This window comes from Bubalus kerabau, chromosome 19 (genome assembly GCF_029407905.1).
Source record: "Bubalus kerabau isolate K-KA32 ecotype Philippines breed swamp buffalo chromosome 19, PCC_UOA_SB_1v2, whole genome shotgun sequence".
NCBI classification, from domain to species: Eukaryota; Metazoa; Chordata; class Mammalia; order Artiodactyla; family Bovidae; genus Bubalus; species Bubalus kerabau.
The window spans coordinates 42,360,842-42,385,061 of NC_073642.1; the positions used below are offsets into that span (position 1 = coordinate 42,360,842).

The following is a 24,220-nucleotide window of genomic DNA, read 5'->3' on the forward strand; positions in this document are numbered from 1 at the left end:
AATAATAAAACTGAACAATAAAAGGTCAAACTGGTCTCACAAGTAGGTTTACTTTACATTGAGATAGACTCAGATGTTTTCAAGGTAATATCCATGGAACCAAAATAATCTATGAGCAAAATAGCTATATTTTGTTATATTCAATAGTTCTATAAAAATAAAATTTAAGAAAATAAAACTTGGGAATGCACATAATTTCCAAGAACTTGACCATTCTCTATAAACTTAATGTATCACATTATGTCCATGAAACAAAAGTGAATGCTGATTTAAGCATTCAGTTCAATCATTAAGAATGCATTTGAACATTAGAAATGTACTACAGGCACACAGCGCCTCTATGTGTACCATTTGGTCTTGTCATTGTTAAGCCACTTACTTCTTGAATCCTTTTTTTTCATTTCCTGTGCTAAAGCAACATCAAAATGTGCGCTGTGTCCATTTTCACACTGGTTGATTATCCTACAGACACATTCAGCAGCGAAGACTCTTGTGGCCCATCGGGGATTGGTGAAAGGGTGCGGTCTGCCATCATTTCTGCTGGTCAGAACCGAAGCGTCATCCCCTTTATCTCCTTCCTCTTCTTGCACTGTATCCACACAGGTTACACTTGCAAAATCTTTTATCAAGGGAGAAAAATACACGTAGTTTCAACTGGAAGATACACTTATAAAGGGACACAAATGACCTTAAGTACAGATCATACTGTTCATCAATCATACATCTTTTAACGATGTAAAATAATCATGTCTAATGACTACTGATAACAGTGGTTACCTTGAGAAACGCTAAAAAAACTATTCTTAAAAAATGATGAAGCCATTAAATTATATTTAAAGTGAAAGACTGAACATGATACTAGAATGATTATCAATCCACTGTATGAAGATGGATATACTCAAGGAAGCACAGCATTCTGTGGTAGGGAGTATGGTAGACAGAACTAGATATGTTAACACTGGGCCCTTGAATGAATTTAAGAAGGTTCCTGAACCCACAAAAATGTCCAAAAAATACTTTCCTCAGGATAGACCCATTGGTATATTTACAATCACAAATTATCCAGATGACTAGCTGCCATCTATGGGGTCACACAGAGTCGGACACGACTGAAGTGACTTAGCAGCAGCAGCAGAGCCAGTAATTAAGGAATTATTTTCCCTTAATATTATACTGCTGTTGCTGCTAAGTCACTTCAGTCGTGTCCGACTCTGTGTGACCCCATAGATGGCAGCCCATCAGGCTCCCCCGTCCCTGGGATTCTCCAGGCAAGAACACTGGAGTGGGTTGCCATTTCCTTCTCCAATGCATGAAAGTGAAAAGTGAAAGTGAAGTCGCTCAGTCATGTCTGACTCTTAGCAACCCCATGGACTGCAGCCTACCAGGCTCCTCCGTCCATGGGATTTTCCAGGCAAGAGTACCAATTGCTGACTTATTAACTATTTAACTCAACTTAAAATGCAACTTATAACATAAACCAACTTGTTTTTCTTAAATTATCTTTTATGTCAACATTTTTTGATTGTGATACAACAGATAGCAAAGATGTTACAAAGTTAAGGCAAACCCTTCTTAAAATATCAGTGGAGACTGAAGACATCAATAGAGACTGAAATGTATGTTTTTCTAATAAGAAGGGATAGAGGTAAACGACAAAGGATAAAAAGAACAAACAGTGAAGTAAACTGAGTATTAAGTTCACAGAGTGACTATAAAATTTTAAAGAAGATAGGTCACCAATCTATGCACTTGTAGTTTTTCTTCTGAAGAAGTCCTTTTAAGTTCTTAAGTACTGGGGACAGAAGAAAACATCAAGAAAGGAAAACATGTACAACATAATGGTGGAAAGAGCAAGTGTCAGTAACTGAAAGGTAGGCGTGCCAACAAGAGCAAAGGTGGACAGAGAAGAATACTAAAAAAAAAAAAAAAGCCAGAGATTTTACAGTACCTTTCTTCCTTTGAGACCAGAGCTACATTAATTATAAGGCTTAAGTAACTGAGTTGAGAGGTACTGAAATATATTGAAAAGTTAGATGTTAAAGTCATGCAGACTAAGGCTTGAATATGTGTGTGTCTTTGGGAAAATTACTTATCCTTTGCAAGCCCTGTTTTCCCTTGTGTAAAATGGAATACTACTGCCTACTCATAAGATGGTTAAAAGAGTAAATGATACATAATATGTATAGTATTTGGAAGAGAAATGGTTTCTATCTTCTTTCTTTCTCACTCATTGTCTCTCTTAGTCCAAAGATACAAATTTTAAAGACTCTAACACAATTATAAGAGAAAAAAAAAGTAAGCTTTAAGTGCTGGACTTAAAGACTAGCATTAGAATCTTCACTTAAAGAAAAGCAACAGTTTTACCCCAAATATCCAAATTAATAAATTATCACTAGCAGACAATTTTATATAATGCTTTTACTTTCAGTTTTATTATGTTGGCTGGTAATCACCAGTACTTACCAGCTGATGCAGCAAGTACATCTTTACAAAGCTTTAACCAAAAGGAGAGTTTATCCATTGCCATAGATGTGAGCATATGATTTAAAGTCTCTTTGATATCATGGCATAATTTCTGATCTGTCTCTTTGTCAAGTAAGGTCAGTAAGGCCCCTTCAAGGCCCACTTCTCTGATGTTAGCATCTGACAAGAAGAAAATCGATGATCTAAGTAATACAGAAAACAAAACTGCCATATGAGAAGCACACACATTCAGTGGTTATTAAAAATATTACATGCAAATATATTCTAAAGAACTGGTCCACATATGGCACCCTCAGTCTACTGAGGTCTGTTTTAGTTAACAACTAAAGTTTTATTATTATTCACAACACTGCAAAGTTATTTTTTATACAGTGTCATTAAAAGATAAATCTTTGAGTTTACTAATATGTTTTCCTTATCAGGTAAACATTTTAACCCAATTAGCATGCAATACTTCTAAAAATTTATACAATGTTTCTTGGAATCTTATCTTTAAATTCAAATAAATAATCATAATTAAGCATTACTTATTCTGGTATAAAGGCTTTAAATTTATTAACATGAGAGGAAAACTCAGAAAACAACTATTAAATGGAGAAGAGTATTTAATTACTACAACTAAGCTACAGTGGATCTAAGAATACTATTGAATTAATATAAATTACTACACAGTATTCTCACTGCAAAGTAATACATCATTTCAAAAAAGAAATATAAGCCTTGATCTAGTATCTATTTCCTCTAACTCTGGAAACATAAAAAGAACAAGTACATTTTCTTATGAGAATTTAACTCATTTGGCAATTATGAAAGCATTTAGTTTCTAAAGATTATGCTACTATTAGACTATTTAAAAGAAGAGTTATCTTTTAAAGATCTTTTAGTGATCTTTTAAAGATCAGAAGGATGTGGTAGGAATGTTTCTGATTATGGGTCTAAAAGTTAGAACAGCCCAATGTAATGTATGAGTCATGATTGGATCCTAAATTTGGGGATGGGGTGTGGGCGTGAGGGGGGAAAGGAATTTATAAAGGACATTTTTTCTTTTTTTAATATACAGGAAATTTACGTGAGAACTACACATTCTACGAAAATACTAAATGCTGATTTTACTAGGTTTGGAAATAACGTGTGGTCAAGCAGGAGCATGTCCTTCTTGAAAGACACAGGTAAGTATTTAGGGGTAAAGAGTCATGATGCCTGCAACCTGCTTTCAGATGGTTTGGCAAAAGGCTTATGTGTTATACTGAGAGACACACAAAGTCAGTGTTACAAACATACGAAGTAGTGAGTCTATGTGTTCACCTGCATGTTTCTTCCTACTTTTCCATCGTTTGAAAAATTATAAAAATTTTAATAAGGAATTATATAATGAATCCTTTACTGTCTTACCCACATAGCTTATTCAATAATTATGTACCAGCATATTAACATAATAAATCCTAAAGCAACAAATATAGTTTCAGCAGTTAATGTAAGTTAAAGGTCACTATGGGGAGAATACCATACATGGTTAGAAGATTACAATTTCTCTGGTTAAGTGATCACAGAATAATCTGCAAACAAGTTCTGTAGCCTATTTGATGACTAGTATACAAGTTCAGCAATGCTGATACAGTAAGTCAGAGCCAAGGTTTTAATATAATAATAAAACTAAGTTAAAGAGCACAGAATAACAGTAAAACACATTATGGATCTGAGAGCTTTAGATATTGGAAAGCTCTGTGAAGTCTGAGACTTTCTAAAAATGTGATAGCAATTTCAGTTTAGTTCAGTTCAGTCGCTCAGTCGTGTCTGACTCTGCAACCCCATGAACCACAGCATGCCAGGCCTCCCTGTCCATCACCAACTCCCAGAGTTTACCCAAACTCATGTCCATTGAGTCGGTGATGCCATCTAACCATCTCATCCTCTGTTGTCCCTTTCTCCTCCCGCCTTCAATCTTACCCAGCATCAGGGTCTTTTCAAATGAATCAGTTCTTCACATCAGGTGGCCAAAGTATTGGAGTTTCAGCTTCAACATCAGTCCTTCCAATGAACACCCAGGACTGATCTCCTTTAGGATGGACTGGTTGGATCTCCTTGCAGTCCAAGGGACTCTCAAGAGTCTTCTCCAACACCACAGTTAAAAAGCATCACTTATTTGATGCTCAGCTTTCTTTATAGTCCAACTCTCACATCTATACATGACTACTGGAAAAACCATAGCCTTGACTAGATGGACCTCTTTGGACAAAGTAATGTCTCTGCTTTTTAATATGTCTAGGTTGGTCATAACTTTCCTTCTAAGCATCTTTTAATTTCATGGCTGCAATCACCATCTGCAGTGATTTTGGAGCCCAGAAAAATAAAGTCTGACCTGTTTCCCCATCTATTTGCCATGAAGTAATGGGACTGGATGCCATGATCTTAGTTTTCTGAATGTTGAACTTTAAGCCAACTTTTTCACTTTTTCACTTTCATCAAGAGGCTCTTTAGTTCCTCTTCACTTTCTGCCATAAGGGTGGTATCATCTGTATATCTGAGGTTATTGATGTTTCTCCCGGCAATTTTGATTCCAGCTTGTGCTTCTTCCAGTCCAGCGTTTCTCATGATGTACTCTGCATAGAAGTTAAATAAGCAGGGTGACAATATACAGCCTTGACGTACTCCTTTTCCTATTTGGAACCAGTCTGCTGTTCCATGTCTAGCTCTAACTGTTGCTTCCTGACCTGCATATAGGTTTCACAAGAGGCATGTCAGGTGGTCTGGTATTCCCATCTCTTTCAGAATTTTCCACAGTTTATTGATCCACACAAAGGCTTTTGCATAGTCCATAAAGCTGACCTTTTCCAGCCACTGCTGAGTTTTCCAAATTTGCTGACATATTGAGTGCAGCACTTCCACAGCATCATCTTTTAGGATTCGAAATAGCTCAACTGGAGTTCCATCACCTCCACTAGCTTTGGTCATAGTGCTACTTGCTAAGGCCCACTTGATTTCACATTCCAGGATTTCTGGCTCTAGGTGAGTGATCAAACCATTGTGATAATCTGGGTCATGAAGATCTTTTTTGTATAGTTCTTCTGTGTATTTTTGCCACCTCTTTAATATCTTCTGCTTCTGTTGGGTCCATACCATTTCTGTCCTTTATTGAGCACTTTGGAAACTATATATTTTAAAAGTGTAAGACATTATCATTTCTATTTTTGTAGTCTGAATTTATATACATGTTTGTGTTAGTTATATGATTTTAAAATGAAGAGATACACTTAAAACCTTACTGGCTAAGAAATCCTTTAATTCAGCTCTAAAACATAGAAGGGGCTAAGAAATCCTTTAATTTGAAGCAGATTCATCTATGAGAAATTATATTCAATTAGATTTGAGGGGAAGAAAGGCACATATAAATGACTTCAGGCCTAAATGCAATTTCAATCCATTGTAAAAAAACTCGTCCAAAACCAATAGCTCTCAAACGTCAGTACATACTACCATTACTGGAGAATAAGTAACAGATCACTGGGCTCTACTCCCCCATTTCTGGCTTAGACTTGGGATGGGGCCCAAGAATTTGCATTTCTAACAAATTCCCAGGTGAGCTGGATGTTGCTTCTGTGGGGAGCCTGTTTGAAAACCACTGCTTTAAACCAGTAAAATCACTGGTTGGAATGATAACTGTTTAGCAACCGTCACTTGTAGCATGTTTAAGATATTATATACTAACTTTTAAATTTCCCTTTAAAAACTCATGTTTCTAGAGAAGCTTTAGGATTAAAATAATCATCTGAGCTGGAGATAATACTGATAAAGAGAATTACCCAGAGTCAGTTCTTCTCTGCTGTTCTTAGCAAGCATAACAGCGTGCTCTGAAACTTCAGCTGCTTCTCTCTGAACAAGCTGACGTAAACAAGCCAGTACTGCTCGTCTCAGTAACAAATAGGGACTACAGAGATTCACCTGAAAAATACCATTTGGGAAGTAAAGGAACCGAAATTCTTGGTGACATTCAAAAAGTCTAACAGATTACTCACTGGACCCCTCCTGATTTATTAGATATACAGAGATTTCTTCAACTATCTTAGCACATATTTTTTACTAAATAACTTAGAAATAGCTTAAGGAGTAATACATGTACTTATTATGCAATATTCATAAACAAACCCAAGCAAAAGTCTCTTGACAATGTTAGAAGACATAAAATGTATATGAGTAAAACAGTTTTGAGAGACAAAGGGATACCACTGAAAGAATTTATTTGCAGCTTGTATATACTATTGTATATACAAGTGCTCATGGAACCATATACTGTTATGTTTTATGTGGAACTATATACTATTACATTTTATGAATCTCCAAGTATAAGTTTATATAAATCTGTCTGAGCACTGTAGCATAGTGATTAAAACGGAGGCTCTAGAGTCAGACTGTCTCAGTTTGAGTCCTATATCCATGACTTACTAGCTATGTGACCACAGGCAAATTATTTAAATTCTCTGTGCCTCAGTTTCCTCATTTGTTATATGAAAATAACACTACCCCTATCTCACAGGGCTGCTGTAAAGTCAACACAAAGAAACATGCAAAGGTGCTTAGCACAGTCCCTGGCAAATAGTAAGTATGCTCAATTAAACATTAGCTATAGCTATTATTAATGCAGCCTCTATCAATAGTTTATGCAGATGCCATAGAGAGTAAGTAAATGCATTTTCAAATAAAGGCAGAAAGAGTTTTAACTCAGAAAACATATTCACCAAAAGTGCTCTCTAGAGACATTATAGATAGCAAATTTTATAAATGCCTATCTACTTATATGTGGATATACATATATGTACACAGATATCTAAATATCTTCGTGATAGAGAATATTTCTGCTCAAATGACAGGCTCAATACATATTCTTTTTACTGAGAAGTATTTAAACAATGTAAATCTCAATAAGCTGCATCTACCGAGGGTAAATGATAATAGGAATGGTGATATACCTTAAATGAGTAATTAAAACAAGTCAAAGGTGATTTCATAAGTAGAATAAAGCCTAGAGATTTTAAAATTTATTTCATTCCAACTATGAAAATAAAGACCAGTTTGGTGTGGCTTATGACAATAAATGTCTTCAACAGTGATTTTCCAAGCAGCATTTGAGAAATAATGGCATAATTCTTATAAGCGCCTTTAAATCTGGCTTATGTGGGAAAGGCATGACTGAGGCAGGTGAGTTTGCCAAAAAGAGCAGAGGCAGACTTCTGAGAAAAGAGTAGGCAGTGGCGGGGGTTCTGGCACATGACCTAGGCAAAGAGGGCTAAACCCTTAATTTTATCATAAGCTAAAAGACAAAGTTTGTAAATATACTATCAGTGAAATATATGGATGAGGTCTGCTTTATAAATATGTTCTATTATACCCTCAAGTACATGTCATGGACAGCGTAAAGACAGGAATGTCATTCACAAAGTCTCACGGTTATGTCATTCTAGTCATGTTTAAGAACTCTGCTGTTAGAAACTCGTACACAGGCTAACAGAGAACTTAAAATGTAAAAAGATTAAGTTTATTCATGCCCAAGATTAAGGCTATATTTAACAACAATAGCAAAGAAGCACTCTAAAGACAATTTTAAAGAAAAGTTAATGAATCTACTAGCTGTATTAACTGGAGCATATACAAGCATATAATTCAAGGCAGGTGCAGCATTTATTCAGGCTGGTCATACAATCTTCTAGAAAAAGCATGCTCAAAAGTACTCTACTTGTTCAGTAGAAAAAATATTAAAGACTGTCACACAAAACAAAATGGGACGCTTAATATCTCCATGTCATTCTCCAGCATTTATATTGGGAAGAAGAACAGAGCGGGTTAAGGCAAACAATCAAGCAGGCAAAATACAGAAATTAAAATCAAACTATATGTTCAATTCCTTTCTGAAATGAATATATTAAATCAAAATGATGCAAAATTAAATGCAAAGAGTGAGTGCGCCAGCTGGAGAAGGTTAGGGAGGATTTGTTTATGCTGGTATTAAGTAAACACCATGTAACATGCCACACACACTGGACTTTGCATTAATGGTTAGCTTAAACAGAGAGATGCAGAGGAAAAGAAGAACATCTACAACCAAAAGGGCCGGGGGCGGGTGGACACAAAGAAATAGCACTGCAAACCTCAAATAAAGTTAGGAATCGAGGCTCAGGGACCTACCAACACAGAATTATCCAACAAGATCTCCTGCACAAAAACAAATGACAGACTGGTCATGACAAAAACCAAAAGATAAACACCAGGATGACTCTGACAACAGTCAGCTAAGCATTAAAATATACATGTTGATAGAGCTATCATTCAAATTGGCTTAGCTTCAGCTTTAAAGATACGCCATAAATACTTCATTTTCCAACTTAGAACATGAGTTGAGCTAAGATTTTAAAAACAGTCAACTCAAGATATAAAGATAACAAAAATACAGTAATTTCAAAATGCACATTTGTTTAATTAGGTTTTCCTTTGGAATCTTTCATCAAGCCTTAGTAATAAAACCAGATCAAGTAGACATCAGTGTGAAAGGAGTGATCTGGATTACCTTCACATGAACAGGTGTCCCATAAGAGACAAAGTTAATCGTTTACCTCATCACAAGTTATAGATTTTTTTACTCTTGGAAGCCAAGTTTTAAAACTGTGAGTAGTCAGAATTGCAAGTGTAGCTAAGGCCAAGTTCAGAATGGAAGTTAAATAGCATGCAGTTAGAAGAAAATCCTTTATAGTAAGATTCTTTCCTAATGATTAAATGTATTCTGAATATTCAGAGAGTTTCAGTTAATATGAAAACACTTCATGCTAAATAATTAATTTCTATAAAGAAAAGAAAACCTGAACATAAAGTTATTAATAGGAAAGCAGAAGCAATTTTCTTATTACAGGGCATACTTTAAAACAGAATAAATTTAGGATAAAAGCTTTACTAACCAAAATTTTAAGTTACAAAATTAACACACTTATAGTGACAGCAATTTTTGAATTTAATTTCTGTATTAAAAAAATTATTTTATAGCTTAAGTATTATGAGTAACATGAATAAGATCTGTAATTGTTGCTTCTGATTTTCTCAGTGGCTCTAAATGTACCTAAAAGAAAAAAATCTGAGAACAGTGTCTATTCTTTGTATATAACCTTCTTAGTCTGGGAAAATAAAAGAGTAATGAATGCAATCAGAATTAATTCATTAGGAATTAGTAGTTATGCTCTTTATTTCTCAATAAACTCTACTTACTGAATAAATTCATGTATTAGTTAAAGAAGAAATTTTAAATGGTTATTAATGGAAATTTTCTACTATGATTCAAGAAGAAAAAAATGGTAGTATTGATTTAGTTAAATGGAGAGCAGAAAGTTAAGTCAACTTGCAGAGGAGTGGGTTATCTTTCAATAATTAGTATTGGCAATGGTTCTTCGAATATAAAGAGCAATATTACTGGGAAAAGTTGCTGAATGATAAAGGTAATATTCTTTTCCAAGAGGTGCTATATTCTCTAATAAATATTTAATACAGACAGAAACCGAAGTTTCCATCAGGAAAGTCAGTCATCTTCTCTCCTTAAGAGTCTTAGATAATTATAACTATGAAAATCAATATGAAGATAAATAAAATTCTACATCTAAGTTATATGTTAAGAAAACAAAAACAACTACAATTTACTGAGTGGTTATTAAGTGTCGAGGACCCATGCCTTTTACAGGGGGCATCTTGTGTAACCCTTGTGTTTTACAGACAGGAGAGATGAGGCTGCGGGAGGTTATGGGCCATCCCTAAGGCCACAGAGCTAGGAGGGGGCAGAGTTAAGAGGTATCCATAACTACCAAGTCAACATGAAATAACGAAATGAGAACTGGAGAAGGAGTTCAGAAAGCTGGTTCTAGACTCAAAGCTACTAATACCTAGATATATTACCTTGGGCAAAATATTTCACTTTTTGCTCTTTATATTTTTATTGAGAATGTTGGTTTTAATGTTTGAGGTTCTTTCAAGGTTTGAAATGCTGCATATTTTGTCTCAAGTTTGAAAATGACAGGTCTTGTCTACAGTGATGATTCTCAACTACCACATTACTAAGGGGAGGGTGCCGTAAACATCACAAGGGCAGAAAAAGTTGAAAATCAATGGCCTAAGTTTTAACTCCAAATGTAACTTTTTTAGGCAAGTCCAGATAGAAACTGGTGATGCTCACAGTAAATCTTAAAACCACTGATGATCATGAACCACCTAATCAGAACATTTTATTGATCACCTTCACCTTTCTATGTTCATTAGACACACTGTTAGAACCCAGATGTTGAAGCATACACTGCTAGAATGTTCAGGAAAAATATTTCATCTGGGATGAAAATAACTTTATATGTAAGTTTGGAAAAGAGGAAAAAGAAGAAGTAGGAAAAAAATTGCTATTACCACATAAATATTTCCATGTCCTACAACATTTATACAGTACCTGGGATGTTAGCACTCAGTATTAATGAATCAATATTCCAAATACTAAGTTTAACATTAATGGAAGGGAAAGTGAATAAATATATGAGCAGTTTAAGATATGATTATATGAAGTTACCCCACACCCTCCCCAAAAAAGACTAAAATTGAGGGAAAATAACTATTGTATATGGTCGAGAGACTAACAGAAATAAATTTAAATTTCCAATAAAAGAAACTAACGACATATGCAATTTTACACTCACACAGAGACAGGTGACCAGGCTAGACAAGTTGACATGTCGTGGAGCGAACATATGAAGCTGTTGAAGGCAAGAGATGGCCTGAGCCTGGACAAGGCAGTCTGGGTTATCTTGCATCACTGCACAACCCAGCAGACAGGAACTTCTTAGGGTAGAAACAGAAGTGCTGTTACCTAAGATGAAAGCAGAAAGCTTTAAATTGGCCTATAAAATCACTACCCTTGAAACACGTATTACTGGGCTTAAAATTTCTTTTTTTTCCTCTAATTTTAAACTTGAGGTTCTGTGAAGTAAATTTCTTCTTCAGAAGGAGGGATAATCCAGGTTATAAATTTTTAGATAATGTTAGTTATTTTTAGTCTGAAAGGTTCATGGCAACACAAATAATTGCAAAGAAGAACCTAAGACTGCAGTTTACATCAAATTTTCATGAAAAGTAGAGTTAGAAATTGCTAATAATAACCCTGCTTGTATTAGTTGAGGGTTGCTTTCATATATTAAAATCATGTGTTTTGCATTTGAATAGATCAGAATAACTGAGTTTTGGGGCTTAGTCATTCATATCTTATAAGAGATAAGAGGTTTTGAAACTATTCCTTTTTATGTTTGTCATTTAACTTGTTAAGGAAAGTATTTTTAAGACATTATCTTTCTAAATATGGTCCTCATCTTTTCAAGATAAGAGAAATCTGATTGGCATTAAATATACTGAGCATTTACTGTGTGCCAATTACAAGGGTTTTGCGACTCTTCTCTTATTTGATAGAAGAGGAAACTAAAGCTTAGAGACGTGAAAGTTTTCCCAAGTTATCAAGTAACTAATGGTTGGTGAAGCTTAAATTTCTATGTTGTTTTTTTTCTTCTATTATGTCATCACTAAGAAGTCAGTCTTCTCAAGATTATTCTCAATATTCTGCCCATATTTTTGAAAAGAACATTCTGCTAAACTTCACTTTATTGAGAAGTGTTTGAGTCAATGAGAAGAACTGTTTTCATTTTTATGCATATATTTTTATGTAAAATATCACAAAAGCAGCTATGCATACCTTGTAGCTCTGGACCCAATGTAGTAATAAGGGCATTCAAACAGCGACCTAGACTTTGGTGAACTTCAGCATGAGTAGGAGGCACATTTAACAGCAACATCATAATAAGAGAAAGGGTTGGTTCTGCATGTGTATAATAGAGTGGGCCAGCAGAATCAATTATCAAGGAGAGAGAATGCAGTGCCCAGGTCTGTGAAGACAGAGAAAAACAGTTAAAAATGTTATAGCAGCATTAAGAAACACAAAACACTACGAACTGTTCTTTTGTTGAAACGAGTGATAAAGTAGTATCACAGTCAAGTGTGTGTTATTACTAACTTGGAGAGAGAAACAAGGAACTTCAGGAGTTGAAGAAAAAAATTTAAATACCAGTAAAAAACAACTGAGAGACAAATGTCCAATTTAGAATGGCATACATGGATATAGGGGCTTCCCAGACGGCGCTGGTGGTAAAGAATCTGACTGCCAATGCAGGAGACATAAGAGATGAGGGTTCCATCCCTGGGTCAGGCAGATCCCCTGGAGAAGGTCAGGGCAACCCACTTCAGTATTCTTGTCCAGAGAATCCCACGGACAGAGGAACCTGGAGGGCTGCAGTCCACAGCATCTCAAAGAGTCGGACACAGCTGAAGTGACTTAGCTAGCACGCACACATATGGATATATCTCAGAACTGATAATTCCAGAATCGTGTTTGGTTCTTTAGCTAACGGCTTGAACTAAATCTAGTGTGTTGAAAATTGTTCACTGCTTAATCTATACAGCGAATAAAAACTCAAATTTTTAAGATTCAACAGTATCTCAACTACATGAAATAATACAAATCTCTTGGAACACAATGTTGTTGAAGAAAGCCAAACATAAAAAAGCATATACTGTACGGTTCCATTGACATAAAGTATAAAAGCAGGCAAAACCAATAATCACTGATAATCAGTGAAGTTGGATGGTGGGTTTAATAGGTTCCTTATAGCATGTTCTCTTCTTTTATGTATGCTTGAACTTCCTATAACAAGAAGTATCTAAAAAGTTCTCCCTTTAGGAAATCAACTAAGAAAGCTTTACCCCTCTTATCAACAAATATGTAAGAAAAGCTTATAGTATTTTTTAATGGTAAAATGATGAGTTCCCATTAGGTGAGAAATGGCAGCAATCAAGAAGAGTCAGACTGATGACACTGGATGCCACAGAAAGAAAGATCTAATAATCAACAAAAGAGACTCAATAGAAAAGGAGTCTGTTCAGAATAGACTTTTTGAAGGGGAAAAGGATAAATATAATAAATAGAAGCAAAAAGTACTATATTAAAGGAATGAAGAAAGGATGGAATACCTTATAAATCAACTCAAGTAACAGATGATATGAAAAAAACTATTAGTGATATGGTAATTCAAAGAATGAGACCCATGTTAGATGCTGAAGTTTGACAAGGTAGTGGTTAAACTGGATCTTACAGTACTAATAAATGTGGATTATAAAATAGGAATAGAGAGAAGAGCAATAGGAAAAACCCGAGCACAGATATGAGAATGACATGTGGGAGGAAAGCAGGAAGATCATCTTAGGAGAAGATCAGTACTTTGGGTTAATAACCAAGAAAGCTTCTGAGTCAGTTGATGGGACTTCAATGAGGAGTTGATTAAAGAAGCAATAAGCAGTATCCCCAGCTTTTTGGTTGGGAAGTGGCAAGATGAAAATTTCCCAGGCAAAGACTTCTGGCTTCCTATCTAGGTAGAGTTGTAAAGAACCTAAAAATAAAGTGACCAGGTAGGAGGCTACTATAGTAATTGAAAGTTTGAAAGTGAAGTTGCTCAGTCATGTCTGACTCTTTGCGACCCTGTAGACTGTAGCCTACCAGGCTCCTCTGTCCATGGGATTTTCCAGGCAATAGTACTGGAGTGGATTGCCATTTCCTTCTCCAAGGGATCCTCCCAACCCAGGGCTCAAACCTGGGTCTCCCACATGGTAGACAGACGCTTTACCATCTGAGCCACCAGGGAAGTCCACTATAGTAATTAGGGTCACACAAGGGGGACAGAGATACAATAAGGAGACCAGAAGAGCAGGAAGCACAACAATCATTCAAGATGTGATGAAGATCTCAGGAGAATGATGACTGGCAGAAATGAGTAAGTTATGTATAATATGGTAAAGTGGTTAAGAACATGAGTTTAAAGTCCATGACTTATGTTCTTCACCTGACTCCACGATATATTAGTGGTTGTAAGTTGAGCAAGTAACTTAGGTTCCATAAGCCTCAGTTTTCTTTCTATATAATGGGAATATACATCCTAGATAACTGTGAAGATTAAATACATTAATATGTTTAGAAAAATGTAATACAACGCCTGGTCCCTGTTAAGTTCCACAAGATAATAGATGTTATTTTAAGATAGAAGGCAGATCCATTTTCAGAAAATGATATTGAATTTGACTTTAGGTATTGAGTATGAAGTAAAGATAGTGATATGTGAATTTTAAAAATCCACTGAGGTTAACAATGGTTTTAATTTTATTATGAAGCAAGAATTATTATATAAATTAGTAATGGTCAATACAACACAATAGGCATTATCTACAAATCAATCGTGTACTCACCTGCACATCAGGTGAGGTACTGTCCTGAGACAAAGTATAAAGGATTCCAACACAAGAATTCAAATGTTGAGAACTTATTCCTCCTAAGTACCTATGTAGGGATCCCAAAGCCAATGAGTGTCCTGTTCTGGTAACTGCATCCCTTGCTGATTTCAGTCTGTGATTATGGAAACAAAAATAAATGATAATTACCGCAATAGACCAATACATGCACAGTCACTTAGGGAAACTTTTTATATAAAGAGCTGCAAAATTCAGAAATACATTTACAGTTAACTGATACAAAAAAATTCTGAAATAACTTGAAAGGTATCTTGAAAAGAAAAATATTTTAAATAAAAATGTCTTCACATACGTGCTGCAACTACTGAGGCCCACATACCCTAGAGCCCATGCTCTGCAACAAGAGAAGCCACTGCAATGAGAAAACCGCACATCACACCTAGAGAGTAGCCCCCGCTCGCCGCAGCTAGAGAAAACCCACGCACAGCAACGAAGATCCAGCACAGCCAAGAATAAATAAAAAAAAATTTTAGATGTCAAATTATTAATAATAATTATTTAAATATAAACAATTTCAATGTCTTTCAGAAATACACACTAAATTCATATGGCATGCATTATTACCTTATCATTAAGTTATATTTTTAAAACTCTCATTGCAGAGATACTAATTCCATATAGAGTTCCAGCTCAAGAACTTTGATTTAAAATGAAATAAAGAGAACTTATTATTCATCCAGAGTTTTCATTGTATTCTAGTTTACACACTTTATATTGGGTCCTTTAATCCTCTCAGGAATCATGAGATTCATACTATTATCAGTTCCTTTTCACAAATGAGGAAATCAAAACGACTGAGTCATTTTGGCCAAAGAACTCTTACTAAGTAACCAACTATTAAATGGAAGAGCTGGAATTAGAACCAAGTTAGTAATCTGACGAGAGATATAGAGTTCATAACCAAATCAAGACATACATACTCAGGAGACTAGGTCAAAGTGCCTTCTGCATTACTACCACAGCTACTAACTTTATATACATATATAACTAATATAACCATGAGCATTTGCAGTTGTTTTATTTTTTCATACTACTTTCATATTTATTTTCTCATTCACCTTAACATTCTTAGCAGGCAGGGCATCATTAATAAACTTCTATTTGAAACAGAGAAAAACAGGTTAAGATGATTAAACAACCAGCTGATGGTTACAAAGCTGGTAGGAATGAACATATAGTTTATGTTTCCTGATCTGCAGTCTTTTTTCTTTCCAGTAGATTGTTTTACTACCTATCATCTATATTTTATATGATGAAACTCCCTAAGTTTCTTACTCCCAGAGTCTACTGGTGGCCTATTACATCACTCATATAGACAGTGATCTTTCTCATATAAAAACAAAAACCAAAGTAAAAATATTAATAATAGTTTTATGTTCTAAGAGAAGCAGTCCAAGGCAGCGGGGGTGGGGGTGGGGATTCCACTTTAACCCTAACCCTAACCCTAGCTGAGCTTTTGAAATGTGGTGTTGGAGAAGACTCTTCAGAGTCTCTTGGACTTCAAGGAGATCAAAGCAGTCAATCCTAAAGGAAATCAACCCTGAATATTCATTGAAAGGGCTGATGCTGATGCTGAAGCTGAAGCTTTAATACTTTGGCCACCTGATGTGAAGAGCTGAATCATTAGAAAAGACTCAAATGCTGGGAAAGACTGAAGGCAAGAGGAGAAGGGGATGACACAGGATGAGATGGTTGGATGGCATCTCCGACTCTATGGACAACAGTCTGAGCAAGCTCAGGGATATAGTGAAGGACAGGGAAGTCTGGTGTGCTGCAGTCCATGGGGTCGCAAAGAGTCAGATATAACTGAGTGACTGAACAACAACAAAATATGCCTTTCTCAGTTTTTTTCAAGTTATAATCAGAAGTTTCGTAAGTTCCAACAAGCTATACACAGTTTTGACATGTATCTCATGAGTATTAAGTAAGAAATTCACTTACTTGTCAAAGCTAACTTGAGCTAATGCAGCAGTAAAAGCTCCATCATCAACTACTTGGGCTAATCTAGCCCATGCCTCTGCAGCTGCACATCTCAAGAGGGGACTGGGACTTTCTAAGGCTCCCATCACCAATGCAAGGACAGGTTTTCTCACTTCTTCTGGACCCAAATGTCCCTTAGAGCCAGCCACATACTGAAATATGTAAAAAACAATCCAAACTTACAACTGTAGTAAATTCTCTTATCCAGTTTGGAATATATATTCTGGTTAACCAAATATGTTCATATTCAGTGATTACTACTTAAAAAAAAAAAAATCGAAACACACACTGACATACAAATGTAATTTAATTTTTCTCATGAAGTACTTTAGAATTTCAAGCTTCCAGGCAAACAATATGGTGATCAATTATCACTGTACTACATACAGTGTTCATACTACATATGTGTTCAAAGAACATTAATAGGGATTTCCATAAAATAAATGACCAATTAAGCCTATTTTACTTAGAAACAGTAAGTCAGAAATGCAACAATGAGTCAGATTTGATCCACAGGCCATAATCTGCCAATCCCAGGTCTCCAATATTAGGCTTGGTAGGTTAAAGCATGTTTCTAAAATAGTATTATAGGTTTGACTTCTGACCAGCAAGTTTTATTCGGAGAAAAAGTAAAAGGGGAATTACAAATCTTGAAACAAGAAAAATGGGGGGGAGGGGAAACCATCTTTTAAAAACTTCTTCCCTCAACCTACTTAGTTGGCCACATATTAGGGGAAAAAAAGAAAATCAAGTAAGCAGGAATTTAAAAAAAAAATAGAATTACCTTCAAGAAACTAGAAACTGAAGAAACAACATGTAACTGAACTACTTGTTGACGAGCTCCTTTTGTATGCTTTACACTGTCCAAAAGCTGTTCCAATACAAGAAGCCTAAAATCAGAAACAACAAGATTTAAAGAGAAATTAAGTCAAAGGGCAGTATTAAGTATCCACTACTAATTTGTTTGGTTGCATTTTATTGGAGCTACTAAAATGAGATAAACTGTTGTCAAATACACTGAAGCCTTTTGGGAAATGAAAATATATTAATACCAATGCAAAAGTATTTTGACTATGTGTCATGACACTGAGGGAGGAAAAAATAAATAACATGTATCACTTGATGTAGATTTACCTGGGCAAATCTGGCTATTTCAGCAACTATTTTCTAAACAAAGGTTATTTTAAAAGTTACCTGCATCAACATTTTTGTTTTTAGTAACAGGACTTATTGGATTCAAATACATTGCTTCATTTTAAAGGCAGCCTGGACTTCTCACTGTGAGAATCACTGTGAGAAGCAGCACAACCTTCTGAACCCCAACTATACCTTAAACATGTACGTGGGGATCATACTATATATAACATAGTTTCTACACTTGCTTTTCTCATTAACATTACCTCTTTATCACTTTTCAAATCATTTTTATTCTTCAGGAAGCTAAATTTTACTATACACAGTCTACAGTTTATTCAACCATTCTCCTACTAGTGCAGAGTAATATTCTTATTTTTACAGTTCTACAATTCCACCTATAATGAATGTGTATATCACTTTTGGTCTGGGGTTCAATGTGCTCGTTAGGTTTTAATGTATTTAAAAAATAATGTGAGTTGTTTTTCATGTTCTTATAACACAGGAGTTTTTTAAATCCATTTGATGAGATTAAAGATATGTTAACCATGAAAAAAAATCACCCCCTTTTCTCCCCACCAATTATTCTGTTTATAAACATTGCTTCAGAGCTCTGAAGCTTCCTTTCTCTCCTTTTCTCCCTTTAAATCACGGTTAGGGTTAGGGTTCGGAGAAGGCGATGGCACCCCACTCCAGTACTCTTGCCTGGAAAACCCCATGGACGGAGGAGCCTAGTAGGCTGTAGTCCATGGGGTCGCGAAGAGTCGGACACAACTGAGCAACTTCACTTTCACTTTTCACTTTCATGCACTGGAGAAGGAAATGGCAACCCACTCCAGTGTTCTTGCTTGGAGAGTCCCAGGGACGGGGGAGCCTGAAGGGCTGCCGTCTATGGGGTCGCACAGAGTTGGGCACGACTGAAGCAACTTAGCAGCAGGGTTAGGGTTAACCCAGTGAGTGAAAACAGGCATGACTGGCTGAAGATGGCATGTGGGTATACTTTTACTCAACTCTACTGTACTTCCAATAATATTTCTAAAGCCCTTAACTACATCTCTATCACTCTGTTGAGCCCCAAAAGCCCAAACACAGTTCTGCTCCAAAGAATAATTCTGTTATCAAAACAGAATAGATATGGAACTTACTTTTCTTTAAATAAACCCAGTTGTGGAAGAAGTTAAGTCAGAAAAAAAAGAAAGGTATGCAAGGTTACATATGACTCGAGGAAAGCAATATACATAAAATCAATTCAGAGGATAAACACAGTGAATCACTAAAAATTTAGGGAAAATCATCGTAACTCTTAAGTAGTCTATTTAAATATTTATTTCCTATTTCAAGGTTAATTCAGTTCATCGCAATAAATAAAAACCAGAAAAGCACAGGAAAGAAAAATAAAATTCACCTAAAATCCCACCATTTAGAAAGCAAAAAAAAAAAATAGAAAGCCATATTTTGACATCTTTGGTCTAGTCTCTCCAGATATATGGATCATTTTTTAAAAACTGGTTTCACAGTGTACACACTTTGTTAATAACTTTATTTCCCTAAACATTAATCCCACCTTATTAACTACTGTACTGAAATAATTTTATTTTTCTCTTTTTTATCTTGACCTCCTGTGATTTTGCTTCTAATTTAAGTATAACTGACATACAATATTGTCTAAGTCACAAGTATGCAATATAGTGATTCACAATTTTTAAAGATTACATTCCAGTTATAGTTACTTTCAAACACCTATATTCCCTACATTGCACAGTATCTTCTTGTAGCTTATTTCACACACGACAGTTTGTGCCTCTCAGCTGCTACCCCATGTTGCCCCCCCCTCCCCCTTCCCTCTCCCACTGGTAACCACTAGTTTTGTTCTCTGTGAGTCTGCTTCTTTTACATTATATTAACTAGTTTGTTGTATTTTTCAGATTCCACACATACTGAAATAATTTTAAATTGCTATTAGAATTAATTAACTAATTCTCTAGTTTGGATATTTAGGCCATTTCTAATTTTTATTACAAATAACACAATAAATGTATCATATAAAATTTTTCTGTTTTCCAAGACCATATTTAAGTCATTATGCTTCAAGAAAATATTTATAACCAAATTGCCCAGCAGGAAGAAAAATTAAGGGTAACCATATGGTCAGGCTTATGAATTTATTTATTTATTTTTTTTTAAGTTTTTTCCATTCTGTTTATTTATTTATTTTTTGCTCTTAAACTTCCATTGACTTTTTTTTATTTTTTTTAATTTATTTTTTATTTTATTTTATTTTATTTTATTCTTAAACCTGAAACACTGTATTAGTTTTGCCAAACATCAAAACAAATCCGCCACAGGTATACATATGCTCCCCATCCTCAACCCTCCTCCCTCCTCCCTCCCCACACCATCCCTCTGGGTCGTCCCAGTGCACCAGCCCCAAGCATCCAGTATCGTGCATCGAACCAGGACTGGCAACTCATTTCATACATGATATTACACGTTTCCATGCCATTCTCCCAAATCTTCCCACCCTCTCCCTTTCCCACAGAGTCCGTAAGACTGTTCTATACATCAGTGTCTCTTTTGCTGTCTCGTATACAGGGTTATTGTTACCATCTTTCTAAATTCCATATATATGCGTTAGTATACTGTATTGGTGTTTTTCTTTCTGGCTTACTTCACTCTGTATAATAGGCTCCAGTTTCATCCACCTCATTAGAACTGATTCAAATGTGTTCTTTTTAATGGCTGAGTAGTACTCCATTGTGTGTATGTACCACAGCTTTCTTATCCATTCATCTGCTGATGCACATCTAGGTTGCTTCCATGTCCTGGCTATTATAAACAGTGCTGTGATGAACATTGGGGTACACGTGTCTCTTTCCCTTTTGGTTTCCTCAGTGTGTATGCCCAGCAGTGGGATTGCTGGATCATAAGGCATTTCTATTTCCAGTTTTTTAAGGAATCTCCACACTGTTCTCCATAGTGGCTGTACTAGTTTGCATTCCCACCAACAGTGTAAGAGGGTTCCTTTTTCTCCGCACCCTCTCCAGCATTTATTGCTTGTAGACTTTTGGATCGCAGCCATTCTGACTGTTGTGAAATGGTATCTCATAGTGGTTTTGATTTGCATTTCTCTGATAATGAGTGATGTTGAGCATCTTTTCATGTATTTGTTAGCCATCTGTATGTCTTCTTTGGAGAAATGTCTATTTAGTTCTTTGGCCCATTTTTTGATTGGGTCATTTATTTTTCTGCAGTTGAGCTGTAGGAGTTGCTTGTATATTTTTGAGATTAGTTGTTTGTCAGTTGCTTCATTTGCTATTATTTTCTCCCATTCTGAAGGCTGCCTTTTCACCTTGCTAATAGTTTCCTTTGATATGCAGAAGCTTTTAAGTTTAATTAGGTCCCATTTGTTTATTTTTGCTTTTATTTCCAATATTCTGGGAGGTGGGTCATAGAGGATCCTGCTGTGATGTATGTCGGAGAGTGTTTTGCCTATGTTCTCCTCTAGGAGTTGTATAGTTTCTGGTCTTATGTTTAGATCTTTAATCCATTTTGAGTTTATTTTTGTGTATGGTGTTAGAAAGCGTTCTAGTTTCATTCTTTTACAAGTGGTTGACCAGATTTCCTAGCACCACTTGTTAAAGAGATTGTCTTTAATCCATTGTATATTCTTGCCTCTTTTGTCAAAGATAAGGTGATAAACACCCCAAGACACATATTAATCAAATTAACAAAGATCAAACACAAAGAACAAATATTAAAAGCAGCAAGGGAAAAACAACAAATAACACACAAGGGAATTCCCATAAGGATAACAGCTGATCTTTCAATAGAAACTCTTCAGGCCAGAAGGGAATGGCAAGACATACTTAAAATGATGAAAGAAAATAACCTACAGCCCAGATTATTGTACCCAGCAAGGATCTCATTCAAATATGAAGGAGAAATCAAAAGCTTTTCAGACAAGCAAAAGCTGAGAGAATTCTGCACCACCAAACCAGCTCTCCAACAAATACTAAAGGATATTCTCTAGACAGGAAACACAAAATCGGTGTATAAATTCGAATCCAAAACAATAAAGTAAATGGCAACGGGATCATACTTATCAGTAATTACCTTAAACGTAAATGGGTTGAATGCCTCAATCAAAAGACAAAGACTGGCTGAATGGATACAAAAACAAGACCCCTACATATGTTGTCTACAAGAGACCCACCTCAAAACAGGGGACACATACAGACTGAAAGTGAAGGGCTGGAAAAAGATTTTCCATGCGAATAGGGACCAAAAGAAAGCAGGAGTAGCAATACTCATATCAGATAAAATAGACTTTAAAACAAAGGCTGTGAAAAGAGACAAAGATGGTCACTACATAATGATCAAAGGATCAATCCAAGAAGATATAACAATTATAAATATATATGCACCCAACATGGGAGCACTGCAATATGTAAGACAAATGCTAACAAGTATGAAAGGAGAAATTAACAATAACACAATAATAGTGGGAGACTTTAATACCCCACTCACACCTATGGATAGCTCAACTAAACAGAAAATTAACAAGGAAACACAAACTTTAAACGATACAATAGACCAGTTAGACCTAATTGATATCTATAGGACATTTCATCCCAAAACAATGAATTTCACCTTTTTCTCAAGCGCACATGGAACCTTCTCCAGGATAGATCACATCCTGGGCCATAAAGCTAGCCTTGGTAAATTCAAAAAAATAGAAATCATTCCAAGCATCTTTTCTGACCACAATGCAGTAAGATTAGATCTCAATTACAGGAGAAAAACTATTAAAAATTCCAACATATGGAGGCTGAACAACACTCTGCTGAATAACCAACAAATCACAGAAGAAATCAAAAAAGAAATCAAAATTTGCATAGAAACAAATGAAAATGAAAACACAACAACCCAAAACCCAAACTGTAAAAGCAGTCCTAAGGGGAAAGTTCATAGCAATACAGGCATACCTCGAGAAACAAGAAAAAAGTCAAATAAATAACCTAACTCTACACCTAAAGCAACTAGAAAAGGAAGAAATGAAGAACCCCAGGGTTAGTAGAAGGAAAGAAATCTTAAAAATTAGAGCAGAAATAAATGCTAAAGAAACAAAAGAGACCATAGCAAAAATCAACAAAGCCAAAAGCTGGTTCTTTGAAAGGATAAATAAAATTGACAAACCATTAGCCAGACTCATCAAGAAACAAAGGGAGAAAAATCAAATCAATAAAATTAGAAATGAAAATGGAGAGATCACAACAGACAACACAGAAATACAAAGGATCATAAGAGACTACTATCAACAATTATATGCCAATAAGATGGACAACGTGGAAGAAATGGACAAATTCTTAGAAAAGTACAACTTTCCAAAACTGGACCAGGAAGAAATAGAAAATCTTAACAGACCCATCACAAGCATGGAAATTGAAACTGTAATCAAAAATCTTCCAGCAAACAAAAGCCCAGGTCCAGACGGCTTCACAGCTGAACCAAAAATTTATAGAGGAGCTAACACCTATCCTGCTCAAACTCTTCCAGAAAATTGCAGAGGAAGGTAAACTTCCAAACTCATTCTATGAGGCCACCATCACCCTAATACCAAAACCTGACACAGATCCCACAAAAAAAGAAAACTACAGGCCAATATCACTGATGAACATAGATGCAAAAATCCTTAACAAAATTCTAGCAATCAGGATCCAACAACACATTAAAAAGATCATACACCATGACCAAGTGGGCTTTATCCCAGGGATGCAAGGATTCTTCAATATCCGCAGATCAATCAATGTAATACACCACATTAACAAATTGAAAAATAAAAACCATATGATTATCTCAATAGATGCAGAGAAAGCCTTTGACAAAATTCAACATCCATTTAGGATAAAAACTCTCCAGAAAGCAGGAATAGAAGGAACATACCTCAACATAATCAAAGCTATATATGACAAACCCACAGCAAACATTATCCTCAATGGTGAAAAATTGAAAGCATTTCCTCTAAAGTCAGGAACAAGACAAGGGTGCCCACTTTCACCATTACTATTCAACATAGTTTTGGAAGTTTTGGCCACAGCAATCAGAGCAGAAAAAGAAATAAAAGGAATCCAAATTGGAAAAGAAGAAGTAAAACTCTCACTATTTGCAGATGACATGATCCTCTACAGAGAAAACCCTAAAGACTCCACCAGAA

General features: G+C 35.5%; 1 protein-coding gene across 8 annotated transcripts in view; it reads right to left on the minus strand.

The window, feature by feature from the left end:
* Positions 1 to 24,220, minus strand: part of HEATR5A (HEAT repeat containing 5A) — a 105,278-nt gene that overhangs the window by 26,370 nt on the left and 54,688 nt on the right. For 7 of the 8 annotated variants that reach the window (XM_055556093.1, XM_055556090.1, XM_055556096.1 and 4 more), the window contains 9 exons: positions 17,657 to 17,762; positions 16,834 to 17,024; positions 14,830 to 14,986; positions 12,233 to 12,422; positions 11,190 to 11,359; positions 8,662 to 8,688; positions 6,285 to 6,423; positions 2,464 to 2,643; positions 380 to 619 (listed from right to left, as the gene is read on the minus strand). In XM_055556093.1, coding sequence (XP_055412068.1) covers positions 380 to 619; positions 2,464 to 2,643; positions 6,285 to 6,423; positions 8,662 to 8,688; positions 11,190 to 11,359; positions 12,233 to 12,422; positions 14,830 to 14,986; positions 16,834 to 17,024; positions 17,657 to 17,762 — 1,400 coding nt within the window. The remainder of the gene's footprint in view (positions 1 to 379; positions 620 to 2,463; positions 2,644 to 6,284; positions 6,424 to 8,661; positions 8,689 to 11,189; positions 11,360 to 12,232; positions 12,423 to 14,829; positions 14,987 to 16,833; positions 17,025 to 17,656; positions 17,763 to 24,220) is intronic. The other variant, XM_055556097.1, reaches the window with a different exon arrangement.